At 40.9% G+C, this 24,824-nt stretch overlaps 1 protein-coding gene across 3 annotated transcripts in view; it reads left to right on the forward strand.

The window, feature by feature from the left end:
* The window catches only part of LOC102300228 (PH and SEC7 domain-containing protein 1), a 107,162-nt gene that overhangs the window by 64,393 nt on the left and 17,945 nt on the right, over nucleotides 1–24,824 (forward strand). For all 3 annotated transcript variants that reach the window (XM_005913745.2, XM_005913744.2, XM_014335980.2), the window contains one exon: nucleotides 17,311–17,354. In XM_005913745.2, the coding sequence (XP_005913807.1) occupies nucleotides 17,311–17,354 (44 nt within the window). The remainder of the gene's footprint in view (nucleotides 1–17,310; nucleotides 17,355–24,824) is intronic.

Raw genomic sequence — 24,824 nt, forward strand, 5'->3', positions numbered from 1 at the left:
ATAGCTCCATTTAAATTTACTAATAAATTGTGCTACATATTTAAAGATGAACCTAGCAGTTACATTTTTGTAGGCCAGTAAAAGTCTGATGTACTTGTTTGTGGGGAGTCCACCATCAGCAGCAGCTATGGAGCGCATGGCAGGGCTGCAACGAGAAACCACTGCTCTCCAAAACAACACAGCAGCCAGTGTGTAATTAGGTAAAGTTCATATATAGACTTTTTTTTAACAGATACCAAAACAGAACTTTTTAGGATAAATGAGCAGCATTTTGTTTAATAGCTCTCCTCTGTGAACATGGTAATTAAAGGGATGGTTTCTGATTTTTTTAATCATTGATTGATGAATTCATTTTGAATTATGCACACATATTTTAAAGGAAATATCATAAATGTTTTTGTTAAAACCGAAATAAAACCTGAAAAGAACAGTTGTCAAATCAAAAAGATGCTTTACCAACGAACGGTCAGAAAGAAGAACGAAGGTGATGTTTGGGAACGGTCAAATCAATCGGACTTCAGTTGAGCTAAAATGTTGCAAAATGACTTGCAGTAAACATTTTTGAGGAAACACACCAACAGGCCGGAGTTTCTTGTGTTTTGAGCAGTGAAATAGGCTAAAATAGGAGAGCAAAACATTTTCCCTGTGAAGGGATTCACCTGGAAAACACCTGTTTCTTTCTGTTAAAGCCAACAAGGTTGATGCTAAGCTAACCAGCTATTGCCTGTAGTCTCATTAATGACCAACAGCAAATAACAAATCATTGCTTTACCTAAAAATTGAACTATATATTTTGGCTTCTTCGTATTGGTATAATTTGTTCACATTTACACCTAATTAATTTACTCGTTTTGATCAGGGGAGACAAGATTAAACACGAGTATATGAGATTATATCACAACTCATGCTGAGGCAAGGCTAAGGTGGTTTGGATGTGTGCAGAGAGCTATAGTGGATGTATTGGACAAAGGAGGAAAACAGTGAAGGAGGACTGATGTGACGGAGGAGGATGCTAGGAATAGGGTGAGATGGAGACAGATGATCCGCTGCAGAGTCGCCTTAAGGGAACAGCTGAAAGGAGAAGAAGACTCATCTCTGTTGAATCTTTTGCCTTTGTTGTTGTTTTTGCAGTTCTGCAGTATTTGGACTACTTGTGCTCGTGACTGATAAGTGGTTTGTATTTGGCCCATTAACACAAAAAGAAATGATTAAGACTTGTGCTCTGAGTGCCACAGTGAGAACTCCATGTTCCCTCTATACTAGCCTGCATGGAAGCATAGCAGCTCTGTAGCTACTGTAGCTCCCTGCAGATTTTGAAGCTCTGGCTACTGGCCCAAGCTTGTGCTTCAGAGGAAGCTTTCTTCCTTTATTGTGAGGCTCAGAGATACATAGGTTTGCACTCCCTCTAAGTCTCTCTCTCTTCTCAACACTGCTCAGGGCGCAAAGCTTGAAGTGGGAGCTAATGATGCACTGAAGTAGGTTACCAGCCCGCAGATACAGTGGCTTACAAATTCTGCTGAAATGAAAATGTTGTAGAGCTCAATCATGCAGCGAGCCACGCTCTTCAAACAGTAATTAGGTACACTGATGTTATCGATTGCATGGAAGCATCGATTGCGGGGAGGAAAGATGGATGGTTTATTTGTTTTTGTAAAGGAGGGAGAAGAAATCTTTCTCACGTGTCCCCGCTGTCGGTCTGGCTCATGGATAAATGTGTCTGAAATCTGCACAGGAGCGCCGTAGTGCCGGCGCTCGACGGCTGAGCCAGCCTGGCGAAGACAAACAAGTCCTTTCTGAGGACAGATGCTGCTGTTTGCATGTGCGACTACACGTCTGGACAGGGTGCACGGGGAGAAGACAGCAGTTTTGAAATTGCAACACATGTGATTTTGTAAAAGCTGTCAAGAATTTCAAACCTGTGTAACTTTGGAGCAGGTTGTCCTCTTCTATTTTTAACTACACACCCTTCAAGGATGAGCAACCCCTAACACTTGCCCTCTTATTTTCCACATACTCCCTGCATGTTTATTAGATTTCAGTCGGACTCAGAGGATTCATTATGGCAGCAGGATACAGTTAGAATCTGGCATCTCCAACCTCATCACTTCCTGCAAATATGGCACACATAGCTGATGGAGAAGGATGAGTAAATATCTACTCTGAGTGATGGACAGTATGAAAAATAGATGCAGCTTTCAGGTCTGAAAGTATCTCAAACCTGCATTATTTCTAATGACCAGCAGGGGGCGACTGCTCAGGCTGCAAAAGGATTCGCAGGTTTATAAAAGTCTATCATTATAGATGGATTTCATGGGCTAAATTGCCCGTTTCTGATTATACTGAATAAAACATTAAGTTTATTTTGTAAATTTTGATCACAATTAGTGTCAGAAACCCAATTAGCTGGAGAGTTATCCAAGCGGTAAGCATGAAACCGTAGCTCATCATCTGCGGTTTCAGGGAATAGCCTGAAGCTTCCACACAGGACTACACAAACCAGCTGATGGCGTCACAGTGGCTACATCCATCTTTTATATGGATGACATGTCAGAGAGAGAGACCAACAAAAGTTGGAGGGTGTGTTTGGCACACTTTGGTCTTTGCTCTGTGTGCAATACGAGGAAAAGCTCGAGTTATCTGCCTGAATCAGCTCACAGGCTTTGTTCCATTCATGTTGCATTACTCTAAAAGAACAACTACATTGTTTATAGATAGATAAATAGGCTAAATCATTATATATGAATACAGAAGTTATTTTCTCTAGGCTGGAAGTGACGAGTCCCTGGAGTGTCTTTGTCTCCCTTGTGTGCAGAGCTATGCATGTGCAGCCTCCCTCTTCTGTCTGTGCAAAAACATTTAGTGTTTAGTCCTCCAGAGTGGGGCAATTTTAGATATAGGGTTATATGCATAAGGGTTCATGTTGCAGTTATTCATGTTTAATTTGTGTAGGCTGTAAAGGTGTCTGCATTTTTTATTTTTTTATTTTTTTAAGCAAATCGCAAAGTAAGTTGAAATCTCTGTCAAAGGTGGTTTCCAGTCCAGTCCATTGCTCTGGCACTGACGCTGGTCCCAGAGCGCTCTTCATTCAGTTTCTATCATCTTATGTCTTTGCTTTCTTTTTATCTCCTGGCAACAGGACACTGTTTGCTGTTTTAACTACCTGGATAAAGTTACTTATAGCAAACAGGAGGGAAAAAAAGCTTTTGGTGAATTTGCTTCTCTTTGTTGCATCATCGAGTCTTTATTTTCAGAGGAATTTATACTCAGAGGCAGAAAGAATTGTCCAGTTGTGGAAACAACAGTTAGCTCATAATAAAGGTTAAAGTAAAACTTTAAATGATACATTTTCTGATAATCTGTGCTGCCGTCGTCAGACTAAAACTCCCTAAATCTGCTGCTGTTTATTTTGACTCATGCACCATTCTGCTGTCTCAAACACACAGTGGAAAGAAACGCTATGGTGCACACATTTGTCTTTTTTTTTTTTGTATTATTTTGCAATTTATATAGACATATTACTTTTTAAAGACTTTTATCATATCTCTGTATCAACATCACGCTGTCTCTCTTATTAAAAATGCAGCCTACTGCTGTTTTAAGGAAGGTTTCCAAGTGATGCACACTGTAAGTGACAGGCCACATGGTTTCACTGTGATTAAAATGAATGCAGCCGTGCTGTGCTTCAGCTCTGATGCAGCAGATCTGGTGGAGTTGCATGTTGAGAATTTAATCATGCCAGTGTCACTGACACACTGATGTTGTTCGCTTTCTTATTTAGCATTTCGATGTGTCAGATGCAAAGAATTTCAGGTTTCTCTCAGTTGGTGACAGATTGGGTCCAAAGTTGTGGCAGAAATCAGCAGCTGACTTTGAGACATACTGACTGGTTTTGGACTTTGTTTGCAAGAACAAACACATAAAATATTGTCGGTCGTCTCTTTTTAATGTGAACTAATCTTATTTTAATGGCTCCATCTCTGCAGCCCTGCTCCAAGAAAAGCCTGTGGGAAGCCTTAGAAATTTGCTTGCAGTCAGTAGTTTGAGACCCTTGTGTTCGGTGCTTAGCGCTGCACTATTTTTACTTTTCATTGCTAATAGATCAGCTGCAAGGAAAATAATGCAGCTGTCTTTTTCTAGTCTGTAAACAGACATATGTAGGTGCTGCGCCCGAGCAGGACGAGTAGAAACAAAAGCAGTCTGCACATTTATTCTTATTGAATACAGATAAACTGAAGGAGATTAACCAACAGCATCAATGTGAAGAGAAAAAGGAAGGAATACAGTTTAGCAAGTGTGAGTGCGAGCAGTCAGCCAAGATGGCAAGAATTGCAGTTACTAACATACCTGCTGTACATATAGCAAGATTGCAAACAGTTGACCTTAGCTTATGTTATTGACAAGATACAGTGGCTTGCAAAAGTATTCAGCCCCCTTGAACTTTTCCACATTTTGTCACATTACAGCTACAAACATGAATCTATTTTATTGGAATTCCACGTGAAAGACCAACACAAAGTGGTGCACACGTGAGAAGTGGAACGAAAATCATACATGATTCCAAACATTTTTTACAAATAAATAACTGCAAAGTGGGGTGTGCGTAATTATTCAGCCCCCTGAGTCAATACTTTGTAGAACCACCTTTTGCTGCAATTCCAGCTGCCGGTCTCTGCAAAGATCTACAGCTCAGGTGGGGGAATCTGTCCATAGGACAACTATGTTGGCCTTTATGGAAGAGTGGCAAGAAGAAAGCCATTGTTAACAGAAAACCATAAGAAAGAAAACCATAAGAAGACCCGTTTGCAGTTTGCCACAAGCCATGTGGGAGACACAGCAAACATGTGGAAGAAGCTGCTCTGGTCAGATGAGACCAAAATGGAACTTTTTGTCCTCAATGCAAAATGCTATGTGTGGCGGAAAACTAACACTGCACATCACTCTGAACACACCATCCCCACTGTCAAATATGGTGGTGGCAGCATCATGCTCTGGGGGTGCTTCTCTTCAGCAGGGACAGGAAGCTGGTCAGAGTTGATGGGAAGATGGATGGAGCCAAATACAGGGCGATCTTGGAAGAAAACCTCTTGGAGTCTGCAAAAGACTTGAGACTAGGGCGGAGGTTCACCTTTCAGCAGGACAACGACCCTAAACATAAAGCCAGGGCAACAATGGAATGGTTTAAAACAAAACATATCCATGTGTTAGAATGGCCCGGTCAAAGTCCAGATCTAAATCCAGTCGAGAATCTGTGGCAAGATCTGAAAACTGCTGTTCACAAACGCTGCCCATCTAATCTGACTGGGCTGGAGCTGTTTTGCAAAGAAGAATGGGCAAAGATTTCAGTCTCTAGATGTGCAAAGCTGGTAGAGACAGACCCTAAAAGACTGGCAGCTGGAATTGCAGCAAAAGGTGGTTCAACAAAGTATTGACTCAGGGGGCTGAATACTTACGCACACGCCACTTTGCAGTTATTTATTTGTAAAAAATGTTTGGAATCATGTCTGATTTCTGTTCCACTTCTCACGTGTGCACCACTTTGTGTTGGTCTTTCACGTGGAATTCCAATAAAACTGATTCATGTTTGTAGCTGTAATGTGACAAAAGGTGGAAAAGTTCAAGGGGGCCGAATACTTTTGCAAGCCACTGTATACCTGTGCAACAGATATTTACCTGAAACCTGCTAAATACAATATAATCTTATATTCTGGTAATTTAAAAAAACATATGACAGAAAATATAAGCTTATGAAAACTTAACTTACGACCACATGATCACATGATTTATGATTTGACTGTGATTTTAAGGGGGATTTGGAAGGTCAATCAAGAATAACAGAGAAGCACATCTGCTTTTTGCTATTAGCCAGGTGTGGGTCGGTATAATTTCTTATTTTGTTAAATATAAAGCAACTTTATTAAGATTAATTTAATTTTTCACCTTTGATTCTGATTCTGATTCTGATTTATTTAAGCAGGAAACAGCAACACTTGATGTTAAAAATAACCCTCTTTTGCAAGAGTGTATCAGCTGAGATAAACAGCAAAGTACAACTTAAACTTATACTCCATGACACCCATCACACTCATGTCAGGCCAAGCAGGCATTATTGTTCGGGCAGAACATTTGCAGCCCCCAGATCGCTTAAAATCAACTAAATTAATTCATTTAGTTGATTTTGCAGCTGATTTCACGAGGAGGGAACCCTTGTTCCACTTTCAGTACAGGCTTTAGACAGAAGAGCGAAGACAACAGCTTCCAGTGAGCAGCATTGTGCAGAAAAAGGATGTGGGGTAATTTGATTAGAAATGCTGCTGTCACATAGTTTGTGCTGCAGAATAGCGTCACAGCTCAGCAGACAGTGGAGTTAAGCAGCATTTTCATGGTAAATTGTGCATGCAATCATTTTCTCTTTCTGATATTTGGTTTCGGAAACTGAACAAAAATCCACTACTGGACAGGTTCTGTATGTTTAACTGGCTCTGCTGAGCTTATTTATCTGTCATATACATACTTCTGTTATGGCTCATATTCAAATTAAACACGACCAAAGTTTCCACTGAGGTCTGCGGGTGTGCAAGTAGTCCATGTGAGGCAAAAGCTTGGGCTTCAGACTGCTACAAACACTTAGCTTTGCACAGTTTATTGGATCTCAGAAGCCCCACCCCACCTGCTGTTCTTCTGTTTGTGAGGGGCAGCCAATCAGGAGACAGTTGGCTTAAAAGGATATGAATGAAAACAGCTTGTCGGGTCCAAAAATAAAAATATATCGCTGGAAATGAGCTGAATAGATCTCTTGTAATCTTACGGATATTTGTCAACCCCCCCTGGTAAATCAAGAAAAACAAGACAATGTTTTCAAGCTCGTAACGTCCGGGATAAACGAATGTTCCTTTTGCCAACACCTGCCACACTCAGCCTCACATTCGACAGCAAAGACACACTGATCGGTACAAATCTCTCACAGTTTTTACTCCAAAAATAACTTTGAAATGTAGCACTGCTGAGGGAAAAGGGGTAGAGAAAGATGAAGTGGGAAAAAAGAAAGGCAGAGTGTAAAGAAGAGACAGCTGCTTAGGTCAGAGGAGGCATGTGGCTGAGGAAGCGCTCCCCCTCTCCCTGAGCTGTCTGGACTCTCCGTGAGGGACAGAAGGAGAGATTTAGACAGGATGTGAAATATTGAGTGAGAAAAGGAGAGAAGGAGAGGGGGAGACTGACAGCAGGCAGGAGAAACGGTGAGGAGGGGATAAGGTAACTAAAAATACCACATTTGTTTAGATGTTTACACAGTTTGGTTTGCTTTCGGTAAGCAGGCGTTCCCTTCTTCTTTAGCGTAAAGTCACCTGACAAGACCCGCCATCACTGGAGTAATTCAAGGTTGATGGTTTTCTCAAGTTGCTCCCAACCCTATACAGCAAAAAGAATGGATAATAGTCAGAAGGAGGTCTGCAAAGAGAAAATATAGAAGCTTTTACCTCCTCCTGCAGCAGGCTGTTGTTTTGATGCAGGGTGCTTGCTTTCTGCAGGCAAAGGTTAGCTCTGCTCCCCCGGAGCTCCTACCATTCCTCTTCCTCCTGATCGAGCTGCAGGCGCCCGAGGGACACCACTCACATCTCAGCTCACCAAAATGTCCACCCTGATGTCAAAAGACAGATGCTGGTCATGAGAGAGGAACAGTCTTTTTTTATTTGTGTCCATCTTTGTTCATGCTTGGTATAAGAAGAGAAACAACCACAGCAAAAGTAAGAGTTTTATTGTAAAATTTTAAATTTAAGAGAGAGCATGAGGTAGAGAAGGGCAGGAGGACACAGCGCATTAAGTATTTAAAACAACAAACACAACCGTTTCATCCAATATTTTCTTACCTGTCTTTCTGGCGATGAATGCAAGCTGTCTAACAAACCTGTCCATCAGAACCTAAGTTTGTATACCTGACTGTTGCGATGTGAAGCACGGTGGTGCTAATCTGTTGTGCCAGATGCTCCAGTCTTCTCAAACTCAGTAATAATCTAAAACACAGATAGATTAGGGCTGTGACCACTGCCTAAAAAATCTAGTCCTAGGGTACGTTCAACCCAGCAAATCAGCCATCCATTCATGCATTCATCCATCGATTATCTTTGGTTTATGTGAAGTCACAGTGGCACACTAAGCAGATATTCCAGTCGTCCTTCTGCCCAGCAGCACTTCCAGTTCTCAGGGTCTCCTTCCAGTTGAGCGTCCAGGAGATTTTTGAACCAGCTCATCTGTATCCCTCTGAATCTCTGAGCTCCTTATCCTAACTGTGAGCTCAGCCATTCTTTACAGGAAGCTCATTTTTCCTGTTTATTTACAATCTGGGCAGCATGGCGTCTGACCTACACAACAAGAAAGTCCTGGGTTCGAATCCACCATGGATTCGTCCAGGAGTTTGTCTGGAGTCTGTGCAAGTTTTCATGTTCTCTCCATGTTTGGGTGGGTTCTCTCGGAGTACTCTGGCTTTCTCCCGTAATCCAAAGACATGCAGATAGTGGGGTTAGGTTAACTGGTGATTTTAAATTCTCATAGGTGTCTATCTGGGTGCAAGTGGTTGTCTTTCTGTCTTTGTTGACCCTGCGACAGGAAAGCAACCAGTCCAGGGCATACCACCTCTCACTCTATGGGAGCTAGAATAAGCCCCGCCCCCCACGACCCTCAATTGGATAAGCAGAAGAAAACAGATGGATATTTGTACAACGTCTAATATTACCGAACCAATGGCAGCTCATTTATTTTATCAGGTGCAATTCTTGGGTTTACTTTCCATGCTGGCAAGCATTTGTCTCCATACCAGAGATTTTGCACCCATTTGTCGGGGTTTCTGTAATCCCCATGAATGGGGATCATCCCAATCTGACTCCACGTCCCTCTTCCCAGGCATGGGACCCACTCTCTCACCCATTCTGCTTCCATATCTTGACTGTTGTACAGTCTTTTGTAAAACCTCACTCCAACAGTGGACGCCCTCAATCCCAACTGTTTTGGCTGCTTAGTTACCTGAATCAGGCTGCAATCACCACAATAAATCTCGCAGATCGGGCCGTATGTAAGCCAGATGACAACCTGTAAAAAGGTAATTACTGACCCAGTATTCTGCCCGCTAGCCCGCTCTGTGCCCTTGACTGAGTAAGGCCAGGGATGGATTTAGGTTGAATGATAAAGAGGCAAAAAAAATACTCACATTGAAGTTCGGTTGCATGAAAACTGTCTTACTGTAAATTGTAACATATGGTTATATTTGTGCTTAGTTTCCTTATGCTAATGTCGGTGTCATCTTCCCCTTTGCTTCTCTGTTCCCTGTTTGAAGTGCGTACTTCAGTTGACAAATCTGTCTTTAGGAAGCGCTTAATTAATTTGTCTTTTAAGCAAAGGTTTTAGTCAGATCCTCAGTTTTCTGTGTCACCTCCTTTTTCTTTTCTACTTTCACTTGGCCTAAAAACAGTACGGTTTATGTTTGTCTTTTTTAGGCCTTCGGAGATCACTTGTAGTTGTCACTTGCCTCCTGATGTGGCACTTTTGGGGTTACTGCAAAGGTTATGTTTGGTTCCTTTAAATATTTTATGTTAGCTGAGGTTAGTTTTCCTGAAAGCAGGGACGTTTGGCAGTTAACTGTGACAATGACTTCGAAATGCTGAACCAGCATCAGGAATAACATTACGACCACTGACAGGTGAAGTGAGGAACACTGGATCCAAGGAAGGTATAGCAGTGAACGAGTGTTGCAGGTGCATAAATGTTAAAAATGAGCCCATTTAGCTCATTGGTAGGTGGTTGCTAGGCAACACGATGATGGCTTAATATCTGATATATATATGTGTGTATATATATATATATATGTGTGTATATATATATATATATACACACACACGAACGTACCTGATTTGCAGGGATTGTTTATACATTCACTGACCTCATTATTGGAACTTTGGCCATGATAAAGTTTGAGTAACTCTTATTATTTATATATCAGAGAAAGTCTGTTCTGTGGGGTTCTTGATGTTCATGGATAGACATAAAAGAAGTATTTCTATCCATCCATCAGTTTCCTGCTATTTTGCTAACCGGTCTAAGCTGATGCTCTTCTGGGACACTGAAGCCAAGACATAATCTTCCGAGGCATACCGTCGGCATACCCTGGGTCTCCTCCATTTAGGACAGGGGTGGGGGAACTCCAGGCCTCAAGGGCTGGTGTTCTGCAGGTTTTAGATGTGTCCTTGATCCAACACAGCTGATTTAAATGGCTAGATTACCCTCCTTAACATGTCTTGAAGTTCTCCAGAAGCCTGGTAATGAACTAATCATTTGATTGAGGTGTGCTCACCTAGGGTTATATCTAAAACCTGCAGCACACCGGCCCTTGAGGCCGAGAGTTCCCCACTCCTGATCTAGGACCGGCACCTTATCTGGGAGGCATGCAGGAGGCGTCACGTTCAGATGTTGAACCATCTCCATTGGCTGTTGGAGCACATGGTGGCCGAGCCTTAACTGATTTTCCTGTGGGCGCAGCACCTGTAGGAGGAGCTGAGGAGGTCTGGTGCTTTGTGGATTGAGCAGCTTTCAAAGGCAGAGGTCGTGATGCTCGAATCCCCTGTTATTAATGCTGGTTTCAAGGACACGGAGCCAAATAATTATTTTTCTTAAAAATCCTGAACTCCTCACTGTTTTGTGCACCTGTTCCTCTTTTCTCTCACCTTACCACCACTGCATACTAATTGCCAGACCAAACATATTTTTAAAAAGGTGTCTTTGTGTATGACCTCGCCTGCTAGCGTGTACGCATGGAAGAGGCAGTAGGAAGACTGTGATTTGCTGGTGATGACTGAGAGAAGGAGGGAGGGAGGTACGCATTGATGAAGCAAGAGCGAGGGAGAGGCAGAGAGAGAGAGAGCACTGTCCCTATCAGTGTCTTTTTCGCTCTGCGATTCAGGCAGCCAGCCTTCCTCTCCTCCTCCTCCTCCACCTCCTCCAGCGGCAGTGGCAGCAGCGGCAGCGGCAGCAGCAGCAGCGGGGAGAAGGGAAGAAGGAAAGCATTGGATGAAAAGGACTAAAATCGGGACTCAACAAAGAAAGATAAGGAAGGCATGAAAGACATCAGCAGCAGGAGAGCTGCGTTTTTTTCCACTCAGACACCCACACCCGCCGAATGTGCGGTGGGAAGAGGCTAAAACCAGCGCGAAGAGAGTGTGAAAGAAAATACTGACTGAGAGAAGTGGATCGCAGACGGCAGAGTTGGAGGGGAGGGGGGGATGAAGGAGTAAAGGATGACAGCGGACCTCTACTCGTGGACAGAGCAGGAGGAAGAAGTGAGAGAAAACCTGAGAGTCGGCACTGTGACTGTTGAACCGACGGTATCCATTTTACAGCGGGAGCAACAGGACCGTGCCGTCTTCTCCCCGCTGCGTTTCTGCCCCTCGATTCTGAATTCTGAATTTTATTTTGTTTGTATCGCTTCTCCGGACTTGTGACGAAATCGAGGGCTCTCTTTGGAATCCCTGCTCTGAAGTCCGAGGGCGGCCGTCCCCCCCTCTCCCTCCCTCGCATCCCTCTCTGTCTCCCTCTGTTGTAGTGTGTTTGCGTTCCCGTGAGCAGAAAGAGCTCCTCGTGTGTTTTCTACCTCCACATTTTCCACATTTTGCGCCCATCTGTTTCACGCTGGCTGTCCGTTCTCACCTCTGCCATCTGTGAGAGTGTCAGCTTTGGTTTCTTTTGTGTGTGTGGGGTTTTTTTTTTTTTTGTTTTTTGAGTGCATGTTTAAGGATTCATGCCTGTAACCTGCTGCCACTGTCTTGTTTGCTGCAGAGAGAGGCACTTTATGTCCTTGGTGCAGCTTTCCCTTCAATCTTTAAAAGACAATCCAGGTAAAAGTTGTGACTGCTTCTCACCTGCATCAGGGAGCCTGGTTTCCTCCTCACAGGATGTATAATACATGGCTGTCTTATCAATAATTCAGCATCAGGTGGGCCTGGCGAGTGTTGATCAAGACATCCAGGGATGAGACCGTTGGGGCTTGATGCCTGCTGAGAGCACGGTCTGCCGATGCTGTTGACTCACTTGACAGCAGCTTGATGATGTGTTGCCTCCCTCCGCGGCCTCTGCTGATCGCCGGCTGCTATCTGTAATAGCTGAATTCGCTCCCAGCTGTCTGTTGGCACTCGCGGCGTCTACTGGACTCCATCCAGCACCTCATTTCACACTCGGATCAACTTTTTTACTCTTTTTTTTTTTTAAGAAGCGTGGTTTCTGCAAGACTTAAAAATAAGAATTGAATCATCTGGGTTGGTTTCCACTGATCTTCAGACACTTCTGCGTAATCCGTCACCATGATTGGTGTCAACAGCTTGCACTCGGCGGGGCGCCTGCGCTCACGCTCTCTTTGCACCGTGCGATACGGCAGGGACTTCCGGATGATGGACCCGTTCCGGTATCCCAGAACCCCGCGCTCGCGTTCACTCAAACCCCTGGTATTCCCAGACCTGTTGGGCAAAGCTCAGGACGGACAGAACCACCCACAGGCCAGGAAGAGGAGGAAGGTACTTAAAACCATGCTGTTCATTTAAAATGATGTATTCTGCAGCACTAAAGAGATTAATCATTTTTCCATTTCATGCTCATGTCACAAGTGCTCAGTGCCATTCAAAGCCACACATCTGTTTACAGCCTAAACCTGCACTGTACACTCTCAGCAAATATCGGTAATAACTTTATTTGTCTTTCAAACATAGCAGATTTGAGAAAACACATTAAGGATGTGAACATAGAGTACATGCACACACATGTTTAAGCAGAAGAAATGGTCTGAAAGTGGGAGTCGTTACAGTTAACCTATAAAATACATTTTAAGCAGTTGTTTGAAATATGATTAATTCTGCAGCTGCAAAAGCTCGATTTAAAGTAAGAAAGTGAAACATTTAAAGGGCCCCAATCAGCTGTTACAAAGGTCGCTGGAATAAGGTCTCAGCAGGTATATTATATAAACAAGAGCTTGGCTATGTAGGGCTTCGTATGTAATTATACTTGATGGTCCAAGACCTCAATCCTAACCGTCAGTTCAGACAATTCGAATATATAACTTTTGTTCTATTAAACTGTTCTCATAAAGAAATTATTTACTCTATCTGGGGTTAATAACAATCTAAAATGAAGTCTAATTTTCTCAGAAAGTCGATGAAAGGAAGCCCAATCAGGGCCGATAGACGAACACTGGCTAGTTTATAGCAGCCTTGCTGATTATACATTTCGAGCACAGCAGCTTATTTAACTGTACCCAGATTGTTTGGAACTCACAGAAATCCTGAACTTTTGATGACAGTTTTGCACCTTGATGTCCAAAATTGGGCACGTGGGTACCCAGGAATGTATGTCTTTATTTATTATTTCAAGTATTTTTTCTGTTTTTCTCATGATATATGAGCTGGATGAAAAAAATCCAGTTTATGAAAGCTGATAAAAGCCGAGCTAATTGTATATCTGACGGGGTAAAACTTCGCTATAGCCTCTAAGATACTCCCATTGCACCCTTGACTGGCGTACTTACTTGTACCCTTGTGGTTTGTACCTTAATGGATGGATTAAAGGATGGACTGCATTTGGCCCAGGGATTCCTATTATTTTTTTTAGATATATTTTTGTTCTTATTCATTCATAAACTTTTAGTTGCATACGACTTTTTTTAGTCGTACAGACAGCTCAAACTGTACTAGAAGTTATCCAAATAGATATCAAGGATTTTATGCCTATTTCTATACGTCGCCTCCTGATATTACACCTTTAAATCTAAAGCAAAGTGTTCAAATATGTACTTGAAATGGTAAGAAATATGTGTGTGTCCTTTTTTTACCCTGAGAAGGTCTGGCAATTACCTACAGAGTGTGTATATTTATGCAGATTGCACCTGTAGGGACAGAAACGGCCTTTTATTGTACCCCTATATCTGAGAGAGCGTGTGTTTACTGTTTGATTTACCACCTGTGCTGCTTGTATACATGTGGAGTGCAGAGCGGTTGATGAAGGCGGCTGGATTTCTGCCAGACCCGACAGCACGTATAGCATGGCTCAGTACAGGGCGCCGCTTAACGCCATCACTCAAGGCTAATGGCTCTCATCTGTTGCCACTTGGTGACGTTGATGGAGCAAGTAGGTGAAGGTGACGAGCATCCATCTTTGTCTGAGTAAGCCTTCAGACTCAATGACTCTCAATACCGTCGATCCCTCAGGATTTACAATCAGGGGAAATACAAATAAAACATATTCTTCAGAAATAACTCACCAAATAGACTCAGCTGTGACACAGTTTCTGCACATGCAGCATGCAAATCAGAGCTATGCTGAAGTGGAGGCAAATGTAGAATATTACGCATACTTGAAGCTCCAGGCTATTTTTGAAATTTCTTCAGATTTACTCACTAAAAGTTCCACAAGCGTGACCCTAAATGAGAAATCTTGGGATATTATAATGAAAAATACTTTAAAATCTCCTTTTCACCATACTACACTTATTCAGAACCAAATGAGAGTGTAGGTAACAGCCTTATATGTTACTGAATAAGTTTTAAAAGCTCATCAGAAGTGAAATATTGATATGAAATACCTCTGATCCAGATCTTTGAGAAAAACAGAATCATTTTACTTTTTAATAAGAAAGTCCAAACCTGGCTCTATTACTGGCTAAGGACAAAACCAACAAAACTCTTTGTTGAGTGATTGAAACCTCTAATTTTTAGTATTTTGTAACCATGGGAATGACACATGCATGTCCTTTTGTTGTCAGCAGTTTGAATCTTTTGAAAACAAGCAGTTTTCCTCAGTTGTACACGTAAACTTCTGCAGTCACATCACTGCACTTTTACTGCTTACAAATTCACTGTTAATATTTGATGTTGGTCGGATTTTTGCTACCGTAGCAGTTTGTCTCCTACTCGGGCATCCCAGGAAGATCTTCCCTGTCTGTCGTGATTATTAAAATGCATGAGCGCAGTTAAGTTTGAAACATAACTCGAGAGTTTTACAGCAGCAGGAGCAAAACAGACCTAAATCTGTAACGGTCTCCTCTGGGTGGTCATCAATATTCATGGCACTCTGGAAGTATTTGTGATTAGGCCCAGTTTCAAAGCTGCGAATGAATCTGATTAGATCACTGAATCAAACACCATCATTAAGTCGCTTTAGGTTGAAAGTCTAAAACGTGAGTGACAACCAGCGGCTTAATATGTGTAATGAAACTGGTTTTAGTTTGAGGTTTCTTAAGAAGACGCGTGGTATTGATCCACGAGGAATTCAGAGATGAACTGCCCGTAAGTGTCCTCTCCATCACCTCAGCCGGCACATCTGTCTTTCAGCTGCACTCACTGCCTTAAACTCTACAGCCCGATGGCCTCCTGCTGCCTCCTCTGACCCCCGCTCCTCTGCAGCAGCCCGGCTGTGAAACTAAGCTGCTATGTGTCACATTCAGCTGGCCGAGGCCGATGTCATTGAGGTGTGTGGGGAGCTGAAGGAGAAGTGTCTAATGGTCCTGACTGTCACTACAGATTTTGAGGAAACTAAAGCCAAATGTGCCGACTCTCAGATCAGAGAAGCAGCAGCTGACCGCATCCCTCATTAAAACCCATCTTTGCCTCTGTTTTTTGTTTTCATCTTGTGCTGATCATAATGATAATAAAAGTAAAAGACTGTGTTTGCTGTGAGAGGAAGTAATGACCTAAAAATGATAACTGGTGCAAAGGATGTGGAGAATCAGCAAGCAAACGGATACAAAACACTTCTCTGGATTTTTTTTCTCTACAATTTTTGCTTTGATTTATCACATTTATCAGGAAGGAAAAGGACCTAAATCCAGGAAATGTAAAATCCTAAACCCAAAAATGTAATCAGGAAGAAACAGAAGTTTTCAGGTAAACAGTTAGCAGGGGCGTCAAAGGTCTGACAAATTTGAGAAAACCTAGAAGCCTTTTTTGAGTAACACCAAGCTTTAATAACATTTCTCTATTTTAACGCGTACTCGCATACATTCACTAGATACCTAAAATGGATTAAATAAGACCTGTTAGGCTTAAAGTTCCTGCCCTTATTTTAGGAGCCCATTAAAATAAGAAAGTAAGATAATGAAAGTCTTCCTGAAGGAACTATGAATAAAGACTGGGGAAGAAAATGGGAAGAGCTACACAGGTTGTGTATTTACACTGACTAATTGAAAAAAGGAGCGACAATAAAAGATAAAAGCAGAGACGGGAAGTAAAACTGATAACAGGGTAGAGGGAGCAGAATGAAAAATAAACATAACCACATTTCAAACCCATGACACATCCCCAGTGCAAATCAGAGGTGTGAGTCCCTGCTAGGGTACTGTTTGTCTGTGATTTTAGCTCATTGTTAGATGGTTGCTAGGCACCTTCATTATGCATAATGATGTATCATGATGAACACTTAGTGGATATAAATTAGTTAAATTGATGCCATGCTTATATAAGCTGTTACAGGTGCATAAATCCTACAAATGAGTCATTTTGGCCCATTGATAGTTGGTTACTTGATGTGATGTCATTACAGTTAAAATACCTGTGCTCAACTCCTGTTTGTGTAGAAAGAGTTTGCGTGTCACTTATTATGTGAGTAAATAAAATTATTTAGTCAAGAATTTTGTTTTTTACAACAATAAAAAAATAAGAAAAATTGTAACCAGTAAACATTTGAAATATGTGCTAATAATTTATTTGGGTTTATTTGATTTTATTTGTTCGTATTGCCTATGCTCCTCTTTCCCAACAAGTTTCATTATGTTGAGTTTGGTAAAAACTCTTTCCAATAAAAAGACAAATTCCACTCATCACATTACAAATACTGAAGGCCTGGTTAGTTGCGGTGATCTAATGTCTTTGTTATGCTTTTTGCTCCCAGACTGTAACTTAAATTTCCTCCATGTGGGTCGATGCATATGTCTAAATTATTTATTGGCTGATTGATTTGCCCGTCCATTCATTGAAAGGCCTGGGTGCTTGGCGAATAATGGCTTTGTTACTGATGCAGTGGTGATGGTGGCTGACTGATTGGATGATCGATGGATTGTGTGGCTAAGAAAATGAGTAAAGCTCATGCAAAGGAAAGTTTGAGCAGCATGAAAAGGGATGCCATTTCTCTGACCACAGTTTATTGAATAAAGCCAGCTTGCTTACTGCGCAGTTTTCACAGAAAACCACCACAAACCTGCCTATGTTTTACTCGCGCGCTGCATTATCTGATCAATTGTCCACCTGTACACTGCTAATATTTTTCCTAAATGTGATTTTCTTGTTTCCTCTACAGGCTCTCTACAACTCAATCAAGAACCAGAAGCTGCAGTGGACATTGTAAGTCTTTTTAAATTGACCTAATGTAAATATTATTATCTTAAGCTGTTTTTAATTCATTATGGTTTCCCATCTGTGGAGGACCAAATGTACCCAATTTTTAAAAAATAAAGAAATATATAAATTGGTTAATAAATTATTCAGTATTTCAGTATATTTGGAATTGATATGATTAAATTTACTGATGTACAATTTTTATATAATTACCTATTTAATTATTGGTTGCCTCAAATGGGGAGCTAAGCTGTCGGTGATGTCTTCTGTGCAGATGTAAATGCATGAAAGAATAATAAAATAATAAATAATATAAAAAAAATAATCATTTTTTAAAAACAAATGACCTTATTATTAACTTTATTATTGTGTTGATAAATTGAATAAATTGAACATTAGTTTATTTATTTAAACTATTTTAAAGATATCCTTTTAGCTTATATTTTTAATACAAAAATATAAATCAATATAAATCAATAATAATATTATCATGTATAATTTGTTTTGTTTATTGTTTCTGATACATGTAATGGCCTGTCATTTTTTTAGTAAGTCATTTATCTTTGAGCTAAATACTAATGAATAAATAAAGTAGAGTCTTATTTTTAACTCACATCTTCATTTCTTTTCTTATTTAGTTTACAAATAATCATTTATGTACTTGTTTATTTTTTTGATATTGGCAGCTTTAGGCCCCCATACCGGGCCTCCATACAAGGCCTCAAAACAAAAAAGAAACAAAGGAAATTCATAGATAAATAAATTTGGAGAAAATAATGGAAAGACAGAAAATAACTACGTTTAGAAAGTTACAAAAATATTTGTATTAATAAAATTGAAATGATAAAAACAAATGTGGAAAAAATCTAATTTAAAACACAAAATTAATATGAATTTATTCCATGTTTTTAAAATGAATTAACAACTTCTTTTGTTTTTTTATTCTTTATTTATTGGCTTTTCCAATTTCGATTTTGGTAGTTTGAGTCTTCCATACATTCTGTGCTTTTTATTCTCACACACAGACTGGAGGGCAGGAAACAATACGGGATATTGATCAGCTTGTTTGCATCCTCAGTGATGACGCTAGTGTTGTTTGGCATGTGAAGGAAACATTAGTGTGTCAAGGGTTGCTATTCTGGATCACAGCTCCACGGCGCCTCAGAGATGCCAATTAAGTCGCCAGCTTTCCAAGCTTTGTTGCCATAGTTACGGCACCATGGATACGACTCCATAGCTACCACGATGCTCTTTCCTCCCTGCATTCTCTCGGCAGCAAACACACACAGTGACAGGCAGATAAAATGCACACATTAGTGTATGTATAGGCAGAAATCACATGTACGCTTGTGAACATGTTGCATTTTGGATGCATGAAAAGCAAAAGAAAAAAAATTCAAAAGAGAACGAGAACAAGGCAGCTCCATTTCAACGTCTCTTTACCTGCATCCTGTACAAAGGTGCGACCACAGCCTCCCACTACCTTTCCAAAAATAGCAGCTGCAGCGCTCCCGAAGCAGCCGAACAAAAGTGGTCAGAGGAGCAGATTGCGGAGGAGATCCGCAGAGAGGCAGGCAATCCAGTTCAAACATCTCCGCTGACATATAGACAGCTATTTAAACACTGCCACCGCACAGGAGGCCTCGCTGGGATAGAAGAGATGTCATTTTTAGACACGTAAACACCACAGAGCGAAGGAGAATCCACCTCCAAACAAAACCGGTTACAGATGAAGAGATTCAGCCCACAGAAGTCTGTTGTTCATTTTTAATGCTTTAGCCGGCAGAGATCTTTGCAATGGAATCTGCTTTGGAACTCTGACACTTACGGACAAGATTCATCCGCCTTAATATTCAGGAATCTTTCTCGGAGCCTGGCTCATTGATTGGTAACCTTCAAACTGCGGTTAAACTTAAAATTAACCAAATTTTAATTTATTTTACAGCTCTGAATCCATGGTAAGCTGGTGTGTCTGCATTGCTCTGCGGTCACAAATGCAACTGAGTTGTTCATGTTGAACTTGGGTCTAATAGATATTTAACAACTCTTCCTCAAAGGCAGGAAGAGGAGAAGCCTTCACAACAGACCGAGATTGTCAGCGCTATAAAAATGAAGAAAAAGCCACATGTCTGCACAGGAATACTAGCTGTTGCATTAGCATAATCAGCAAGCTGGATAGAATCACATTTACTTTCACTGAGCATTACCCTCATTCTAATCAGTATACTCTGTTTACATCACATATTAGGGCCAAACAGATGTGTTGCAGATGTTAAGGTCCGTGTGGCTGTGTGCTCATTTACATTTCTGGGAACTCAAGCATTATACTTAAGGTGAGCTGAAGTCGCTGCAGTCTTGTCCTAAATGATAAAAGTGTCGCTGCTCAAAAATAAAAGAAAAATTGCCTCTTTAACCCTTGAATGCAAACAGAAGAAAGCGAAGCAAGAAACTTAATATTCATGGATGTTTTCTAAATGTTTGCAGCAATCTCCCTCTGCACCATCTGTGAATCTCTGTGCTCCTGCACAGACCTATCAATACATACAGAAGTTTACATCCACTCATAATGGACATGAATGCTGTTGCTAAGGGCCATTTAGCCACATGTTACTGGGCCTCCACGTATATATTTGAGCCTGTGTAGATTAGACAAAATCAAAAATGAATTCAAACTCATGCACCCAGTTCTTGTTTTTTTAAACTCTGCCATACAAGCACTCCAAGAAATCATTAAAAGCCCAAAACTACCATGGCATTCATAATCATGGACTTGTGACCACAACTGCATAAGACGGGCATGAAATGACCTTTTCATATAAACATGGTCAGCATTTTTTAAACCAGGTGTGACAAGGAGCAACATCAAAAGCATGTTTTACTTGCTAATTCTTAAAAATAGTGACTAATATCATAAACTCATCAGGAAAGTGTTTCCTGAGGTCACTGATTGACAAAGCTGAGAGCCCCCTGCTGGCCATTAGAAAGAATGCAGGCTTAAAGCACACCATCACTAGCTTCACAATCAGACCATCTTTTGTGGAGAGTTTGTCGCTGAACCCGCAACAACACAAATAAAAATAACATAAATAACATCAAAGTTTCCCAACCTGCCATCCCTGGAAAGATTTGGAATTTCTGTTAACACATTTTTAGGATAAAACTAGCTCATGAGCCATGGGTGTGTCCGAATTAGGATTATATCTGATTATCTCTGTGCTTTTGATAAATGGACTGGTTCTTATATAGTGCTTTTCTACCTGTAAATATGCCTCATTTATATAAACACGTTTCCCATTCTTTTTCTACCTAAGTGCTTTCTAACATTCACTCTCGGATGGATGCATGAGAGAGCAACTTGGGTTTAGTATCTTGCCCAAGGATACTTTGGCACGCAGACCGGAGCAGCCAGGTATCGAACCACCAACCTTCCGATAAGCAGATGACCTCCTGAGCTACAGTGACACCTTTTAAAGCTGCTTACTGAGCTCACAGCGTAATGATCGAGCCCTGGGGGCAGAACCTTGTTCCTGTTTGTTCTTATACAGGCTGGTTTGTGTGTTTGCAGTTCTTTTCTATATTTAGCTTGTTCCAGTATCGATTTACTAATTTACTCCCTTATTTTAAAATAAAACCCTTCTCTGCGCGTGATATTCACACTCTAAAACAAACCACTCGCTGCGATTATGTGAAATCTAGTGTCCCATCACAGGTGTGTGTTTGTGCTCTATTCTGTTTTTCTTTTCTTTTGCAATGGATGTTATTTCACACCCCCGCAGAGAGAGACGTGCACATGGCCACTCTCAGCGGTGCAGTTGGATGCACCCACATGTTCTTCACTCGCTCGCTCACAGATACAACACAGACGTATACACATGGTTCCTCATTCAGTAGCGGGGGTGGATAGAGAGCAGAGGGAGAGGCGGTGGGCATTGTGCTGTGAAAGGGAGACGCAACAAGTCGGAGATACGGGGGGAAGTGGATCCCTGGATAGAAAAGAATGGCAGGATAGTAGGATATAATGAGCCGGGGGAATGAAGCATGCTGTACATGAAGTGAGGCAGGGAGATGAGACCTTCCTGTTCTATTATTCCTTTTATTCTGTTAATCTCAGCTTTCCTATGTCCTCGCTGGCTCTAATCATCGTGTCTTATTATTGTCTGCAGCCGTCACCGCTCACCTGCATACACCTGATGCTGTGATACTGAATGAAATATGTCTGTAATTCCAGGCGTCTTGTTTACTCTAACAGTTTAGGCTCAGAACCTGAGAAAGCCTTTGTCTCCTCCCGCTTTTTCCTTTTATACACTTTAAAAAAAGCTTCTCTTGCATGAAAGTGAAGACTTTTTGGTAGTGGAATAAAACTTTTTAAAGGCCTTGAATTTGAATTGGGGAGTATAATACACTTGCAAAAAGTCGTTTTATCTCCAACTCATTTCATGAATTTGTCCCATCTGGAGTGGGGAATACCTACCACTTAATTTTTTTTATTTTAAAAAAATGTAAACAAGCTGTAAATGCAGACATCCACACACCGGGGGCGCTGCAGGACGGACTGCATGTGTTTATGTCTGTCAGCGTCTGTCTGTCAAAGTAGAAAAGAATGAAGAGGCTACAAAAACTCATTTATGGTCAGTCCCATCTTTTCAAAATAAGACTTTGTCTGAGGGTATTGCACAGGTAATTTAAAGCCTGTGTGAATGAGGAAATGCTTTGCCGCCTATAAGAGTGTTTTTTATGAATTATTGTCCTTTTTCACTTGACTGTGTTTGGAGTGTTTTGGTACAGTGACTCATAGTCAGTGAAACACAGCAGATCTCTTTCCTTTTCCTTCCTTCCCTTTCTAATTTCATGTCTTCCCTTTACCTCTGACTCCTCCTCCTTTTAGACTTTTTTTCCTTTGTTATAGTTTTTTATTTATTTTCCTTTCTTCAGTTTTCCTGTTCCGTTTCTTGTCATCTCTTCATCTCTGCCTTTTGTTCTTTCCCTTTGTTTTTGTTTCTGTCTTCATTCATTCATCTTTCATGTTGCCCTTCTTTTGTCCTTCCTTTGCTGACCTCTGTTGTATTTTCCTTCTTAAATACAGTACGGCTGTATTTCCTTTTTTTCTTACCCTCTCTGTTCCTCACCTCCTCTCCTGGACTTCTTTTTCCTTCACTGTTATTACTATATTTGCTTTGTTTCCTTAAATTTTCCATTCTTCGCCAGAATTCCTCTTCTTGTCATCTTTTTACCTTCTGTTGTGTTTCTTTCCTTTCATCTCTGCCCTCAGCCCTATCCTTTGTCTCCCGTTTTCCCTTTCATCTTTTCCTCTCCTCTCTTCCTTCTCACCTCCTTTCTCGCTCGTGTTAAATGTTCTGCCATCTGAGAACGATCAGCTTTGTCTTTTCTCCCCCCTCCGTCTCTGTCACTCCTCTATCTTTCTCCTCCACTCATCCACCCCCCTCCACCTCTCTCTCTCCATCTTTCCACTTTGTCTCTGTGTGGAGACGGATTCAGGCAGGCCAGCAGTTACCAGGCAACAGGCTACATGCTCATTGGCTCCGTCTCTGCTTCTCTTTCTCTCTCCGGCTCCTGCATGGGGTTAACTGCTGTTATGTACTGTTGGTTACTCATAGCGTGGTCTCGGGGGGGTTCGGCACACAGCCATTTTCTATTTTCAGGCTGAACTTTTGCATGGGTGCCGCCTGGTGAGGTAACAAGTGGAATTGCCATATTACCTTGCTGGGTGGATGCAGAGAGGCTCACTGCTGCAGCCTAAAGCATCTATCATCTCTTTAATGTGACAAATCCACTTAAAAACACCAAAAGATGCATGCAGTGCATTGTCAAGGATCATTTAGAAGAGAATGGGATTATCGCTGCTGTAGCAACGTGCATTGTTGGGTTTGTTTACAAACTGAATATTTAGAAAATAGTAATTGTCTGTCATGAACAACGATAAACAAAAAAAAACAACAACAACAAAAGTGAATATGACCATAAAAAGTTAGTTTTTTTCATACTGGCAAAAAATGAGGAATTAAAAATAGGAAAATTCTAAATAAATTGTATTAGAATTAGAAACAAATGACACACAAGACGAGAGGCAAACTGTAGGAATTCTGTTCAAAATAAAATAAAATGTGTATATAAAAATATTTTTAAAAAGAAAATAAAATTATTGTTTTTGTTCAACAAAGGGTTGAATTACATTTTTTAAGTATTTTATTTGGATAACTTCTAGCCCTTTTTGAATATAATTTTTTTTTTTAAATATAGGAAAGACGATATAGACTATATACTATTTGTTTAACTGGAACAAAAGTAAATACAAACATAAATACAATATGTTTAAAAGAAAAGAGGTATACATGAAAAAGTAGATTAGAAAATAAAATGAAACAGAAAAATGTCTTAAAGCAGTAAAAGAAAACCAAATAACACATTTTAAAAAAGGTTGGTGGGTAGTAAACAGACCTGATCTTTTTGGGTGAAGAGTTCAGTTGTTAATCAGACTGAGACTCTTTTTTTCTGGGAAGTTCAGCGCTCAGAAACACATTTCACATGAGGGTAGTTAGAAAGAAATGAAGCTGCAGTCGACGACTCAGCAGCTTCTCAGGTTTCTCATTTACAGAGATGGCTCCTCAAGGCCTGTTCCTAATGAGCGATGTGCACCCTGCACCAAAACTTCAAATCCACCAAAAACACTCCCAGCCCATAAACTCATTTTAATAAAGGGTAGAGTAAGCCTGGTGTTTGATACAACACTCTGAGACGACACAGTGCTTCCAGTTTTACAATAAATTTGGTCTACATTTGAGGTGTTTCTAAAGGTTTGGATGAAAATTATTATTAAATAATAATATTTATTAAAACTTCATTAAAGTAACATGAGCAGTTACATGAAAAGACGGGTTATTTATATGGAAAATGGTTCCAATTTAAATGTGTGCTTGAGATATTATAAGGTGTCCATTTGGGAATGACGGCCATGGGAAAATATTCTGCATAAAAGTGCCGCTAGAAAAGTCGTTGTTACTGATGTAACCCCACTTCTATGAGTATGTGTATACCCCAATGGGCTTCAGTGAGTTCTGTAGGGCAGCAAGAGGCAAGAGACCCTTTGCTTTCATCCTTGGCAATAATAAACATATAGTAATGTGGACTAGAGTAATGTGGACCAAACCTCTAACTGAAAACGATCAAAGTAGTAACAGCAATAGGAGGTCAAGCAGCAGAATCAATGTCTGACAAACGAGGCTGGTAGCACCAAACCTGCAGCTCAGGCTGGTTCCTGTAGGAAGTCTCTATAGACTCCAGTGTTAAAGGGCCCAAATTTACAGCAGAAATAAATATGTTTACAAGCCTGGCATTTGTTATAATTGTCATATTTTATTGGAACTTTAATAGGATTTTGTACTTTGTATTATTACAACCGTAACGGACAAGACCGGGGGACGGAAAAAGGACAAAGTGAGGTGCGGCGGCATGGTGCAG

Source organism: Haplochromis burtoni, unplaced genomic scaffold (genome assembly GCF_018398535.1).
Source record: "Haplochromis burtoni strain Fernald_Lab_line unplaced genomic scaffold, NCSU_Asbu1 Contig_6, whole genome shotgun sequence".
NCBI classification, from domain to species: Eukaryota; Metazoa; Chordata; class Actinopteri; order Cichliformes; family Cichlidae; genus Haplochromis; species Haplochromis burtoni.